Below are 15,806 nucleotides of genomic sequence, written 5' to 3' on the forward strand. Positions count from 1 at the left end.
CTCGCTTGGAACCTCGACTGAGGTAGTACTAAAAAAAGGACCTGGTAGCAGGTCCCAGGGACTTTTTTTCGTAATGGACAACCAAAAAAAGCGAGTAGAGCCGAGGCGAGTCGAGTAGATACCACGCAGTGGAAAACCGCCATTAGTCATAGTAAGATATTTTTGGGGCATTTTCAGCCTTCGTTTCGATAGGACGGCAGAAGACATGAAGGGGGACAGAGAGGGAGGAATGACACGCAGCACAGGGATGCAGGTCAGAGTTGAACATGAGCCTGCTCCGTTGAGGAGTAAACCTCTATTTATGGGCGCTGCTCTACCAACTGAGCCATCCGGGCGCCCAAGATATTCAATATTTTTAGCTACTGTAGATCTGACAAGTAGTAGGAAAAGTGACTGGCATGGCTGTCACACTCGCATCCAAACTCCTGTTAACAGAACACTAGATCGCCAGCACAGTAGGATTGCTTAGTGCAGAATATTGACTCTGGACTTGTACTGCAATAAAAACAATACTAAATGTAACTGTAAATTTAACTCCATATACATCAAAACACCAAGTGCAACAACATGTTCCAACACAGGCCTTATCAAGTTTGATTTGCTTTGGATCAGACAAAAAAAAGGGCCCATGACATAGTGCTCCTTGGATGCTTTTACGTAGACCGTAGTGGTCTCCTAGTACCATATCTGAAGTCTCTATCCCAAAATTCAGCCTTGGTGCAGAATTACAGCCACTAGAGCCAGTCCCACAATCACCTTTCCTATGTGCCATTTCTGTAGCTTTTGAGAGGGGGACAAGGAGGAGGCAGAGGGTGTGGCCTTGACCAACTGCCACTTTGCCTGTTTGAAAGCCATGACGTGTTGCTCTCTCTCATGGGTGGGCCAAATTCTCTGGGCGGGCAAAGCAGGGAAAGCGGAGGTAAGATTCCAGATGGGCCCATCTGAGCTTTTATTTTCTGAAAGGCAGAGCAGGATACCCAGGGCTCGGTTTACACCTATCACCATTTCCAGCCACTGAGGGACCAAAGACAGACTGGGGGAATGCATAATAATGTTAAAATACCTCATAAAGAGACATTTCCATGCCCTGGGACCTTAAATATAGGCAAGACAAAATAAACACTGCATTTCCCATTTCCTTTTTTGTATTTTACTAAACTGGTAAAGACTCCTTATCATTGCATGAACAATAATTTCTCAGCAAGGGGGATTTAAGAAAAATTGCTGCACTAGTATAATGAAAAATTTGCCTTTCTTCAATTGTTCAAATTCTTCAAGCCTTATATTAAGATTAGTTTTTATGTAAAGACCGGTCTAACTTCCATTCATTTTTGTTATGAGAGAAACTAATGATAACTAACTGATAAATGATAAATGGCAAGTTTGTCGGCTAAGAAAGTCAGAGTTTTTCCATTTGTTTGTCCTCGACAGTCTGGGTGATATTTGCCCTTTGTGACCAGCAAGTGCAAAATGGACAAGAAATTGAATACTGCCACAATGCAAGTTGGTTTAATTAGCTGCAGCTGCACCAGACAAGGGAGCTGAACAACACTTTTTTCTTTGAATCTTTTTATTATCAAAATATTCCCTTTTTTACTGCTTTGATTCACCATGTAAATTGTTTAATTTTTTTCACCTGTGAAGTTCATCATGTTGCATGACCTCAACCAAAAATGTCTGAAACGTGTTCAAGAAGTTCGAGTTGCAGTAACTGTAACACCATCAGCATCAAAGTCACGACATATTATCAGTGAGTGGTGAAGCTAGAGAAAAAGAGAGCGAGAACAAGGAGAAAAAGAGCTACACATCTGCTGTGGAGTCAGTGGAGATTGACTCAGGGACATCATGAAGTGCCTCCTCGGAGCCTGTTAGCTAAGGGGACACATCAGAGAGTCGGTCCCTGAACCCTGGGAAGTCGGCTGCGCCGGAGCTAAATGAAGGCAAGCTGAACAAACAGAAATAGCTGTTATATTTCATGTGTCGGCCTCACACTGGGCTCTAATCTTATTACCCATAGCAGAAAGAAAAACTGTGGTCTGTAGCCCAAAGAAACTGCGGAAGATTGCAGCCTTAGCCGATGATTGACGGCAATGTGAAGTGGAAAGGGAGTCATAACATTTGATCAAATGCATGTTCATTAGGCCCAATTAAACTTTGCAAACGAATACTTCAAACAAAACACACAGCTGGTGGAGCTGTAAAACAAATTAACGTTTATATGTAAAATGAGGGCAAGTCAGTTTTTGAATTCCACATAAGGGTTGCTGAAGAGTTACAAGGCACGACTGGAGCTAATGCTGCCAATAATGAAGGCAGAATGACCCAGGAGGGTTTCTAACAGCAGGAGGATTTTCCAAAACAACCTCTTGAGACCATTTCAATGGAAATAAGCTTCAACTCTGCGTACGTGAAAATGCTTGACTCGACTCGCGCGTCTTACTAACGGCTTTGACTTTTCCCTAATGCACTCGCCCATAAACATTTCCAAGGACACAACGTGGTGGTGGAGCCTTTCATTTGAAACATGGAAAATGAAGTGCACAGAAGAGGTATTTGAGAGCATGGTGGGGGGATGGGGGATGGGGGAGCTTCCTGTAGAGTGGGATATAATTTGGGTATATTGAGAGAAAAATGTCCATATGAAGCTGAGAACAAACGCAATGAAAGACAAAGATGCACTTTGGTTCAACATTAGACCCATGCTGGGATTTCACCCACAGTGGAAAAAGCTATACAGAGCAGCCTCCGTGGTAACAACCGGCCATTTGGGAGGAGGGTCCCTGCAGCACACACTGCAGCTAGGAAACAGGGAACTATGTTGATTGTCCTTAGCTGATGCAACTATTGTCAACATCCGCAGCTGTATCACTCTATATTCAAAGCTTTATTGTGAGAAGGCTCAACCCAATGTGGTCTTTTTTTAGGGTTACAATAAACCCTTGTGTTGTCCTCCCGGGTGAAAACTTGGTTTTCTTTCAATGTTTCTTTAATATATTTTTTTCTTGCTTTATTCAATGTTTTCTATGCTTTTTCCCCCAGCTACCGCCAGTATATACACCACTTAAACCAACTTATAAACACAAGTTTTACAATAATTTTTTTCAAAATTCATGGACAATAAACCTCATTTATACGATTTTATACTTCATTTTTGAGTTACAAAGCAAAACAATATATAACATTTAGGCAGTAAGTTTAAATCTGAGGAAGACTTTTGTCATAGTTTAGTAAGGAAATGTTTTTAAACCATTTAAACTGTTTTTTTTCCCCTTCAAATGCTGTAAAATATAACATCCGGAATTCAGTGAAATAGCGAAGATATGATATGTTGTATTGAACCAACAGTGTTTTTTTTCTTCTTTTTTACCAATTTGGTTAAAAGAAACACATTTTTTGAGTGCAAACTTTCCCCCCCCCCCGAGAACAACAGGACGGTTAACAAGCAACTGTGTAAACGGTTGACTGTGTTGCTGGTACTCAACGAATACGACTGAACTCATGAGCATAATAAGCCCACAATAAACCCATTTGCACTAACGTGACAAATAACAGTATGCTGTATGTAGCAGCATCAGGTGGTGTGACAGACAGAGCTGGAAAGACAACACAACCCGGGAGATGTAGCCGGTACTTTTTAGCAACAGCAATTAGCGCCGTGACACCGGTGTCATAGCGTTTACGGTATCCGTGTTCCACAGGCTTTATTTGATTTTACAGCTTTGATCTTAAGCAATCGATAGTCCTGTTTCAGCACATACTACTTTATTTGCATTTACATACACCCTCTAGTTTTTAGTACCTTCCTAAAATTTCACCGGTGTACACGGTACAGGAAGGCATTTGTGTAAAAATATTTTAAAAAGGTAAAAACTGAGAAGTCATTGCAGCATGTCTGAAATTGCCCAGCCTACAATGCTGTGTGTCTGACATGCATCATAGGATGAAATATTTTTGGCCAATAGAATAATGAATCGATATGAAACTAGTGGAGAACACGGAAGGGTTGCAAACGGTAATTTCATCAAGTCCATTAGGCCTATGACACTTCATGTGTCCAAGCTGTTGCTTAAGCAGAGCCAGCAGGCCTTGCAGCATGAAGCCAATTGACACGGCCCATCAATAGAAACCACTGTCTTCTCCCAGGCGTTCTCTCCAGGACTCCCAAGCTAGAGAGAGGAGGAACAGCTGCCTTTACATCCAGTATGCAGAGTCATGCCTACCAACTGGACTCAACTCTTAAGACCATCTAGGATAATGTCAGCCCATATGCAGTAATACATCTTTAATGGAGTAAATAAATACACAGGCCTTGGTGGGCAGGCTAACGGGTGCACAAGCCATCATTAGCGTGTGAAAGCTAGGTTTGGGTTTCTACACGTGTGTATATTCTGCATATGCAGGCACATTCCTGCCTCTGAGATCAGGCAGATGGCTTTGCATATTAACACACTGATTTGCCATGTTCTCTTGCCGGTTATATGAATCAAACATGTGTCACAAATGCTGCAGCTTCATTGATTTGTAGTGCCCAACAAAAGCTTCTTCTTAGTGTCATAAATCAGTCAAATTGCAAGGCACATTGGACACATACTGCTGCAAACAACTCAATTTCCTCTTTTCAGTAAACTGTCCACTCTCCTCAGGTGTAGATACCTGTCCATATCATCAGTAAAACTATATCTTAAAGCAAAACTCTTGCCAAAATGCAACCTAGGGTCTTTTTGTGAACGTACCCGAGTCAAACTTTCATTAAAACCCTTATAAAGGACAGAAGCACCACTTTTAAGATTCACCATAATATCGTTTTTGGTTAAATGGCCTTTTGAATGGGAGTGCTAGAGGCACTACCATGATAGCATCAAAATCACTACTTTTAAACACTTAGAAAGCTCGACACAACATTAAACTTTTCTAGAAGCATCACCAGGGGTTCTACACATGAACTCCAGCATTCTCAACATTATTTGTGGACACAGTTTACAAAAAAAAGGTTTAACAACTCACTGCAGCTGTGGGTTTTTCTGGCCGCCGTCCATCTAGCAAGACAAAAAAAGTCGAGGGAGGACAGTAAAGCTGGAAAGCTCATAAAGCTTAGTTCCATAGAAATGCACGGTTAATTTGTGGTTTTGTCGTCAGTGAAAAACAATATTAACCTTGTAGTTGAAAAAGAAGCTTCATGAGAATGACATTTCCTCCTGTGGAGTCTGTTCATTCACATTCAGAGATCAACTCTTTTTGACTGAAAATAATGGCTGTGAGCTAAAAACAACTGCTACATAACCTTCTTAGTAAACAGTGTACACAAACAATGTTCTCAAGGCTGGAGTTCATGTGTAGAGCCCCTGGTGATACTTGGAGCAAAGATTCATGTTGTGTCGAGCCTTCTTTATGTTTTAAAAATAGTGATTTTGATGCTATCAAAGTAATGCCCCTAGCACTCCCATTCAAAACGCCAGTTGACCAAAAACGATAACACGGTAAATGGTAAAAGGGGCATTCCTGTCCTAATTATACTTTCAAACAAAAGTTTGACTTGGGTACTTTTTGGCCAGAGTTACGCTTTTAAGAGTAACCCAGTTGATTGGTGAGGGTACAAACAGGAAATGTTTGTAACAATTTCTGCCTTACTTTCTATTGCACGGATTAACTAATACGTGACGCAGCAAAAACTTGGTTCAGGTGACCTAAAATAGCAACATGTTTGCACTATATAAAGAGCAATGGGAATGTGGCCGGTTTAGCTCAGTCAGTAGAGCAGGCGCACATGTAGAGGTTCACTCCTTGACGAAGCGGCCGCGGGGTTGATGCCGACCTGTGGCCCTTTGCTGTATGTCATTACCCTCTCTCTCCCCCTTCGTTAGCCTGAGAAGCCAGACCCACATCAAGATGTTGGGTCTGGGAACTCGCCATTTACAAGGCGATCTGAGGGGCGGGATAAACGGTTGTCTTTCGAATTCCCTCTGCGCACAGAAGGATAGCACTACAACCAAGATAAACGCTAGATCCAACTTTTGCCATATCTTGGTATGGCGCGCCCACCGTCTCTATACACAGTGTGATTGGTCAGGGTAGGTCTAGATTTCTAGACTACTCTTTCATGTCTTCATCTGTCTATGGAAATGCCTGGCAAAATAATCTTAAAAAATAAATAAAAAAAGAGCGATGAAAATTGTGGTGCCAACACTCAAAACCTCTCCAAGGCAAATAAAACTACATGACATAACAATGTATGGCTTAGTGAAATGTAAACAGAAAAGCATGAAAAACTAGTAAAATTAGACTAGGGTTTGAATAATTACAAATCAATCTAAGGCTAAAACATTGTGATTTTCTTCAAGGTAAATAACACTTCAGAAATAAACGATTAAGGGCAAACAAAAAGTCTTAAAAGTATTTAAATGGGAGGACAAAGATCAGTATAACCTTTAACAACAGTTTAGGTGTCTCATTCCGTGCTTACACAAAGTTTTCACACACTGGAGGCAAATCTCAGCCAAATGTCCCATTGGGAATAATACGTTTTCATCTTAAAGACAGAGAGAGTATAATTATGGCCCCACAAGGTGACTGAATTCAAGGCAGAAGTACAAGTAAATAATCTTATCTTTAATCATTAAGCTGCACGTTAAAACATTTATGAGGGTATAATGGTCACATTTAATGACAGCTTAGATCCACAGCCAGACCCAATCTCCGCTTTATAAAGTGCAAGTGGAGAAATTAATTTGTTCAGTAAAACATCTATTGGGATATCAATGCCAGTCTGCTGAGATTTGTTTATAACTCAAATAAAACAAGAAATTGTGTAATTACCTGAGTCTGCTGTGTAAGACATGTTATGCTAAGCCAATTTAAGTTGGAGGTGAGAGTAAAGACATGTAAAAATATCACCATAATGGGGCAGCCTGTGGCTTGCTCGGTGGGGGGGGGGTTTGCCCAGTATTGGCTGGTTCCTGCAGCAGCCCGGGGTTCAAGACCGGCCTGCGGCCCTTTGCTGCGTGTCATCCCCCGTCTCTCTCCCCCTCTCAAGTCTATCCACTGTCAAAGGGAAAAGCCCCAAAAAATAATCTTGAAAAAAAAATGATATCACCATGCTGTACAGCAGGATTCCAGCTAATCCAGTCACAATAGATGTTTGAGCTGCCTTTAGGGAGCAACCCCCAAACAAGGATAATGCCGTCATAGCCAATAGAGCCGTTGCGCCCCGATTTACATAGTTGATCTAACAATCAGCTTTTCCCAGCCCTCACTCGCATGGGAGTGTCATGGATTGGAGTGGAGCTCTGGGTAAATCTCTTTACCATGCAGAGCAAACAGAGACAGACAGAGACCGAGGGCTTGTGGCTACCCAGCTCTCGAGACATTTAGCGATTTCAGTCTGCCGTTGCTCTGACCCGAAGACAACTGCACTGAGCATCGAGCAGATCCATCAAACTGCCGACTGCCGCTCCCAAGACTGCTAATCAAATAAGGCCATTTGATCTATCACAAGTACTCCAGCACATACCCACGGGGGACTTCACTCAGCCAAGTCCAACAATCAAGAAAACTGGATACGCTTAGTGACTTTTTGAGAGAGGCTGATCTCCCCTGATCTCAGATCGCATGTTTTCATTGGAAAAACCGAACAGACAAGAGCTATTGTAAATTAAAATAACAATAGTTCTGTAAAAAGAAGGGCTGCCTATCATTTAAAAAAAAATTGATACCAGTATTAATACCAGTACAATGACTTTGATATCGGTTCGTAAACAATCGTTTTTTTCGATACGTTTTTTTTCTTCAGCTCCTACTATGTGAAGCCCCGTCTCTGTGCATCACGAGTATTTCCAGCATCTCTCTACGATGTGTAACGTTAGACCGCCAATCAGCAGCATGTTTAGATCTTGGTAAAAGCGTGCTGCATGCTTATTCAATACTCAATACTTTAGAGCCAATCCAGACAGTGCCTAAAAAGGTATTGAATTCGGTACCCAGTAGGAAAAAGTAGGAGTATGCAGTTAGGGAAAGACATTTCTCCTCCACTCTACAGACCTGGGTTCAATTCCTGAATATATGATAATTCACTTGCAGCCTATAAGTATTAGCATCAAATCCGTCTCCATTCTCTAAAAGCATGCCATGAGTTTACAAACTGTACCATGCAGACAGCACATTTAGTTTTGGGATTGTACAAAAGTCATGTTGTTGACTTGGTGTTGCTTCAAATAGGTCATTTAACACTATAAACAATACGTCTATGTCTTTCTTATTTTTTACACATTATACAGTCACTGAAAATCCGTTTAAAACTGAAAGGTATCCCTTGAAAATGGGCAGCAGTACATTAGTGATGCCATAATAAAGGTTCAACTGACCACAGTGCTTTTTCAGACCAATCCTTGGTCCCATTTATAGCCCAACCATCACTGTGTTAATATCAGCTCATTAGAAATCTCTGTCTGTGGCCCTCAGCCAACATTAACATGCTCCTTGATGTAAACGATGATTTAAATGCTGGCACACCGCCAGCCACACTGATCCAGAGATAATAGATACTAAGAGTCGGTCACATGAGCTTTAGCTGGGTATAGTATATTCCTACCTTCACAGTAAGTCGAATCCCCGTGGATGGAGGCATAGCCACTCTTGCATTCACACTCGGCTTTAGTATTCCGGTTTTTACACTCAGAGTTTTCTCCACAAATGAGTCCCTCTGCGCAGAAGTCATAACCTGAAAAAGATGGACAAAGGAAGCCTTGACTACTTTGGCTTGTACACAGAGATAAAAGCAGATATATGCACAAACAAGCAACCTTGTTCCTGTCGCCCACAATACTGTCGATGACCAGAAGCTTTATGACTGCAGTAAATTTGTGGTACAATAATACAAGTTTTGGCTTTTACGACAGCATATACACAAATATAATGTTTAAAAAAGCATACACACACAAAACATGCTGCCCTTGTAGGAAGATTCTTAGAGGATGTCATCCCTCCAGCCAATAGAATGCCACTAGTGGGTTGCTCTCATAGACTGTTAATATTAATGGACAGAGCATGTGTGACATCACTCATTTGTTTTTGGAGATCTGCTATGAGTCGTCGAGTTTCCCGTTACGGGCACAGTCATCCGGGTTGTTGATGTGACGATTTTAGACGAGCGGGAGTAGTGAGAGAGGAGCCGTATTTTGTATCAATGTGCTGGTTTTCAAAGGCTGCATGTAGTACCAAATGTGAAGAATTTCTGCAACACAAACTGGCTTATTGAAAGAGTCCCCACTTCAGTCAGTTGACACATTTTGACGGTGGACCTTCAGCACAGAAAAGTACTTTGCACATTTACAATGTGAGACAGGTGCAACAGACGGGAAAAGCAGGTCAAATGTTGCTAGGAAAACTACAGCACACTATCTAACTTGCAAAAAAATATATTAAGTGTATAAACAGGCAATGTTTCGTTAAGTTCTTCAGGCAAATGGTGTTACAACATGAGAAGCCATATTTTGTAGGAGGTAACTATTTTCGGTGATATATGACATTCATTCACATATCCATTGCTTTAGATAGAGCTTAAAACTTCAATACAACCCTTCTATCTATCTATCTATCTATATATATATATATATATATATATATATATATATATATTGTTATTACAATATATATATTGTTATTGCTTATAACACTGGACCTTCAAGACACTGGCCCAATCCGAAGTGAGCCCTGAGGACTAAAGACTCATACTTTGATACATTGATCCCAGGTGCTAAGTGAGTGAGTGTGTGAGGCCACATGGGCCCAGATAGGTATAAATGGGATTGGGACAGCACTTCACGAGATCAGTCGTTACCTCGGCGACGTTTAATAACAAAGATGTTGCTGACACTTGCCGGTTTGGGAATTTTCATTTTAAGTTTATTGCTTTCCACACGGCCAAGGCCCAGGAGATGGCTGCCTGATTTCAAATGTATTCAAATTGTTGTTTTACAAGCTGGACGAGCACAGGTTCATTCTGTTCCGAGGTTGTGTGTCATGCTACTGTTTACCTTTGTAATTTCCGGTGTTTCCCTAGGGTCTCCACGCTAAAGGTCACAACGCTTTGAACTATGGGTAATTCCCTTTGGTGAAGTCTACATTGGTGCATACTCACGGAAAGGGCTCGGTAAGTCTGTACTCAAACCCCCACGTTCTTTGAAATTTGACATTGGGACAACCCTAAGACCTCACGAATTATGCGAGAATATCCACTAAAGTCCATGAGTCTGTGAGTCCAGACTTTGGGATTGGGCCATTGACTCGGTCGGTTTTCCAATGAGGACTAAACACATAGAGGGCTAGTCACCAAAGGACCTCCAACACAGAAGTTTCAAAATACAGCAACATTTTATTTACCAGTTATCTCCTTACAAATAAAACGCTAAATAGGCTACTTCTGGCTGGGCTGGCTGATATGAAAGTATGATTAAGTGGAACTTATTAAACCAATGAATTAATTTGGGGTGGCAGTAGCTAAGTCCGGTGGGACTTCGCTTATGAACCGAAAAGGTTGCCTGTTCTAGTGTGGACCATGTACAGAAAGTGGACTGGTAGCTGGAGAGGTGCTAGTTCCCCCTTCTGGGCACTGCCAATGTATGTGCCCTTGAGCAAAGGCACTGAACCCCCAGCTGCTCATGCTCGGGGCATCTTTAATGAGCACCCTCACGCTGACATCTCTCCATTAGTGCATGTATAGATCCTGGGGTATTGTGTATTTCTGTATGTGTGTTAAACTAACAGAGTGAAAAAAATAGCAATTTTAGCAGTGGAGAAGTAAATACAAGGAACTAGACAGAGAGACAGGCAGAGATTAAGTAGAAGCTGATGTTGCCCATCATGCCCTGTCATGAAAGAAAGACTCTAAAAGGCCTTTAGAAGTGGGGAACCTTGGGAGCCATTACTGAGGAAAGAGCTGTGTCTGCGTTATTCTTCCTCAACTATCTACAGCAGCGCCCAACGGACAATGTAAACATGCAAAAGGACGGATTACACACGAAATAGCACACGTGTTAGTTTGTGCATGTTTTTGTGTGCTCATGGTACAACCTGATCTCACAGAAATCTGTGAAATGAACACAGCCCGTCAACTCAAAATCTGTGGCAGTTTTTCGAAGAATTCCGTGAATTAGGAATTAGGTTAAGGAAAAGGTCATGGGTGGGCTGACGGTTCCATGACACCCGGGAAGAAAGGTACGGATGGGTTTAGGAACAGAAGAAAGCAACTTTAGGAAACATTACACGTGGGACACAATCCCCGGTCTTCTGGGTGAAAGTCCTGTGTTTGACCCATCTGACACCCCAACTACCCTCCTTACTCAGATTTTTTGGCTTTCATACTACTCAATACCATAGTCGCTCCTTATGCTACGTCATTTTCTCATTGACTTTACATTTGCATTGTTTTCTGTGATGGCCACACAGACTTTTAACACATTCTGTGCAACCACCACATGATGTGGTGTAAACAGTTTGTGATCATTTCACGGATTACTGTGAGACCAGGCTGCATGGTAACGTAGTTCTGCTCTGACACCACTGAAGGGAAAAAATTACTTTGCAATTGGGTTTGCGATTAGCCTGGTCCTACCAGACCCTCGTACATTATATTTGTACAGAAAGTCTGGCAACTCTCCATTGACAAGTGTTGACTTCCTTGAAGGCGGGTACTCTGTTGAAGTCTAAAACTATTGGATCTGTCCAGAGCCACTCTGGATCTGTCATAACCAATCACTAACTAACTAACTAACTATATTTAGAATTAGCATAGCTAGCGTTAGCCAACTCCTTCACCACTAACGGAGCGAGCTGGAAAATCAACCACTTGGGGAGGCAGGCCATAACATCATGGCCACAAAAAAAAACTCAGCAAAGATCAGCAACTTCTGGATACTCGGCAGCGTTGCCACAACGGTCCGAATGGCTTTGCTCGCATCCTTCACCGCCGCCATTACGGGAATACAACTCAAACTAGCGGACGACTTCAACATCATCGTTCTCAGACACTCCCTTTGTTCCCTGATTGGACAGCCAAAAACTTGATCAAGAAAACCCAACACTATACCGCAAACCCAGACGGATTACTGAAGCAATTTTAAAATTGAGCGGAAGTACATAGGAGGGCGGAGCCAGGCAAGTTTGCGATTGCTAGACTTTTTTATTGGTGTTACACAAACACGGGCCCATTTCTGTAGAATTATTATTTCATTTAAACAGAGGGGTATAAACACTATGATTGTGTAATTGCCTATTTAACAGAGCCAGCATGCCTTTGAGGATCTAACAGCAAGGCACAAGTAAATATCCGAGTGCCAAAGTACTGAGTCATACAGTGGAGAAGAGGTCTGGAGATGATTGGAAAATAATGACCGGCTCGGAGTTTTAGCGACAGTGGCTGTGTGTGAAAGAGAGAGAGAGAGAGAGAGGGATAGAAAAGAAAGATGGCTGTAGGGAAGAGGCAGTGAATCTATCTAATTGTTAGCTCTACACAATCACCTCTAGCCTCCACTTCTTTCCTCTCTCTCCTGTCCTTTCCCTCTATACTCTATGCCTTCATTCTCCTTTTCAATTCTCTGCTTTCCTTTCTTCTCGTTTCAACACAATACGTCTTCTCTATTCTTATCTTCCTCTCATGCACCCTCCCTTTATCCTTCACATTTCCTTTACTCTCAACATATAAAGTCTTATCCTCTCTTTCCCTTGCTTTTCATCTTCCCTTCTCCTCTCATGTGCTTTATTATCTTTATCTCCCCTCTAGCCTCTCTCCTTTCTTTTCAATGTAGAAGGTCTAGGTCCTCATATATCTTCCTCTCTCCTTGATCTCCTTTCTTTTACACACTTAACCTCTCATCTTCCTTCTTTTGTTCCTTTGGTTTTTGCCCTCCCTACTTTTTCCACATTCTTTCCATCTTCCCTGTCCTCGAAATACAGTCTAAATACAGTCAGCATGCCGCTTTTCGGACCTAAATGAGCAATTTCCTTTGCTCAGAACCTGTCCCAGACTTCTTTTATTAAGGCTCTATAGTTGACAGCGTCCTAGAGTTTGTTTATTCAATGTATTTACTGAATTACCGGTGGCTATTTACCCCGTAGCACCTCCTTGCCAAAGCAGCAGGGTTCAGGAAAATTGGCATAGCAGGTGCTCTATAGGAGGCAAACCAATCTGCTCTGAAAGGTATCCCAACGAGAAGCACTCGTATCCGGTGGGAAGGAAGAGAAACAGACTTATTGCAAAGGTTCAGCCTGAATCAGCAACCAGCAGACTGGCAATGTTTACTTCTGGCAGCGGCAGGGGATTGGAGCGGGATTCGTGCAACAGAGAATAGTGCGGTAAGCAGGAAGACATACCTCTGCAAACATTGCAGCATCTGCCATCTGGTAAGATCTGTTCACCGACGGTGCAGTTGAGCTCTGGACAAGTTTCTGTGACTTTCACCATCAGGCCGTTCTGGAAGGACAGCACAGAGGCAAAACATTACAACACACAATCTGATCTGGACCCAGACCAGCAAGCCTTTACATTAGAATACCACTTCTTAAACCCTTTGGGCCACTTTTCTTTCTGTGGTATTTTTGCCCTTTCATTGACCAAGTAGGTTTTCCTGTCAACACGTAACCAGACAAAACTCATATCAGTCATTTTTGGAATGGTCATATCAAAGTAGGGAATTCCACAAACAAGCCGCATATGAAAAGACTAACTTCCCTTGAGAACATACCCCGCCGTAGGCAGCCAAGTGAAAGACAATGTGTCTTTGCTACACAAGCTAATTATGACCATTTTTCAATCCACTTAAAAGTAGATTCATTGTCTTTTAACATAGAAAAGGTGGTACACAAATGCAGTTCATTTTACACTCAAAAGAACGTATTACTATGTTATAGAACAGGGTATTACTTCCTCACTGAATGAGGCTGCCATGACAACAGAGAGGGTAAAAAGTAAAGGCTGTACATGCTGCTCACATTCACAAGGAGGGCATGAATACAGATAACAGGTAAGGTGCAGATATGCCCCACCAAAGAAAGGAAACAAAGGTAGATCAAAACGTTGCGTCATCTTCCCCTGGGCCTTTAAAACAAATAGCAGATAGCAGTGGCAGCCCGACTGGAATGTCAGAGCTCCTGTGGTCCCCGCGATACCTCTCAAGGTTGGAAGTATCGACTCAATTCCCTAAGATTTCTCCTTCACAACTTTCTTCAAAGTTGTGCTTTCATTGGAACCGTATTAACAGCTTCCTCCTGTCATCTTTTTTTATAGTACAGTCCCACTGCACCGTAAGCCTCTAACCCTCTGAGGTATTTGCGTATAACTGATTCCCATGTGTTTCATTTCAAAATGTTCAGAAAAAACAGCTTTTCGTTAAGTGACGCCCACATTTCTTTCTAGAGCCATGTGTAAAGAGATAATTTGCCGCTAAAGCTGAAACATTGATGGTGGCGTTTTGAAATGCCTCAAATCTCTTTTGAAGACATACATAACGTCTGATGTACAAATTGTTGCTTGAAATGAGTTACCAGAGTCTTATAGGTTATATATGATTGAATAAGTAAATAAATGTTTAAAATTAAATTTTGTAATATTGCTTTTTGAGTAGGAGTTTGGTCAAACAACGTATGCGTCTTTCGTCCTCAGAGGGTTTATCAGTCCCATTATTTTCTCATGAACTAATGACAAATAGTATTTTTCCTCTTTCCTAATTGTTCTGGTTTGAAAATTCCACACTTAAAAGTACTGTTTTTGCCATTTTTGATGAACATTTTTGATAAAAAAGCAAATCATCACATTTGAGAAGCAACTATTTGGTATTTTTGTTGCCTAATAATAAATAATGCTTATTAAACAATTTGTTGTTGTTCAGAATAGCCTGTGAATAACTTTCTGTTGTTCAACTCATCGTTTCAGCACTAGTATTACTATTCCATCATGCCAGCCATGCGATGATGATGATGCATGATGCAATCATTAACACCATGAGCGAAGGAAGCGCAATTTTGGTGACAATTTGAGCTGCTGAGTGATACTTATCCGTACAGATGGCAGAGCGTAGGGGGTGTTGTATGCTGTGTATGTTGTGAAGTCCCTTGAGGCAAATTTGCGAATTGCGGTTTTGGACTATGTGAATAAAATTGACACGACTTGACACATCACCAACCACCAATCTCATTCCTTTTGCTTATTCTCTGCATATATCAATGCATATATTCACTGTTGCTTTTCCCATTTACACCCTCTCCTGCTGTGATAGGGAGAGGATAGAAAGATGATCTGACATGCAGGAATGACACAAAACAATTTAGACACACATGCTGAAACACACAGCTGAGATAAAGACCATCATGGACCAAAATGCTGACACAAGAGGGACCCCCCCCCCAAAGCTTTCCAGGTTCCTTTCTAAAAATAATTAGTCCACAAATTGGTCACATAGCAGGGTTTACATCCATGAGTAATGGATGGCTGTAATTGCTTGAAACAAAGCATACAAACAATATAATGATGCTTTGAGATGCCTGAGGGATAATAATGGAGTTCAGGAATCCACTGGGTGGCTCTTAGTAAGCAATTGCATGCATAAAACCCTATTTTCCCCTATAAAATTGTGCCTTTAAAGATGAATGGCTTCTCAGTGAAGAAAGCTCACTTCTGTTCTATGATGAACTGGAATAAGGACTTTAATTATAATCCATGCAGTAATGAAGCTTCTATTTAAATCAGGCCTTTGTGTTGCTGTGTTCATAAGTTATTCTAATTACCTGGCTATCTCGCTATTAAAGACAAAGAAAAAAGA

At 41.5% G+C, this 15,806-nt stretch overlaps 1 protein-coding gene across 1 annotated transcript in view; it reads right to left on the reverse strand.

Annotated features, from left to right (window-relative positions):
• LOC117945645 (protein kinase C-binding protein NELL1-like) overlaps positions 1–15,806 on the reverse strand; it is a 248,258-nt gene that overhangs the window by 137,761 nt on the left and 94,691 nt on the right. The window contains exons 11-12 of the mRNA XM_034873266.1: positions 13,363–13,462; positions 8,585–8,713 (exon numbers count right to left, since the gene is read on the reverse strand). Coding sequence (XP_034729157.1) covers positions 8,585–8,713; positions 13,363–13,462 — 229 coding nt within the window. The remainder of the gene's footprint in view (positions 1–8,584; positions 8,714–13,362; positions 13,463–15,806) is intronic.

Source organism: Etheostoma cragini, chromosome 1, assembly GCF_013103735.1.
Source record: "Etheostoma cragini isolate CJK2018 chromosome 1, CSU_Ecrag_1.0, whole genome shotgun sequence".
Taxonomy (NCBI): domain Eukaryota; kingdom Metazoa; phylum Chordata; class Actinopteri; order Perciformes; family Percidae; genus Etheostoma; species Etheostoma cragini.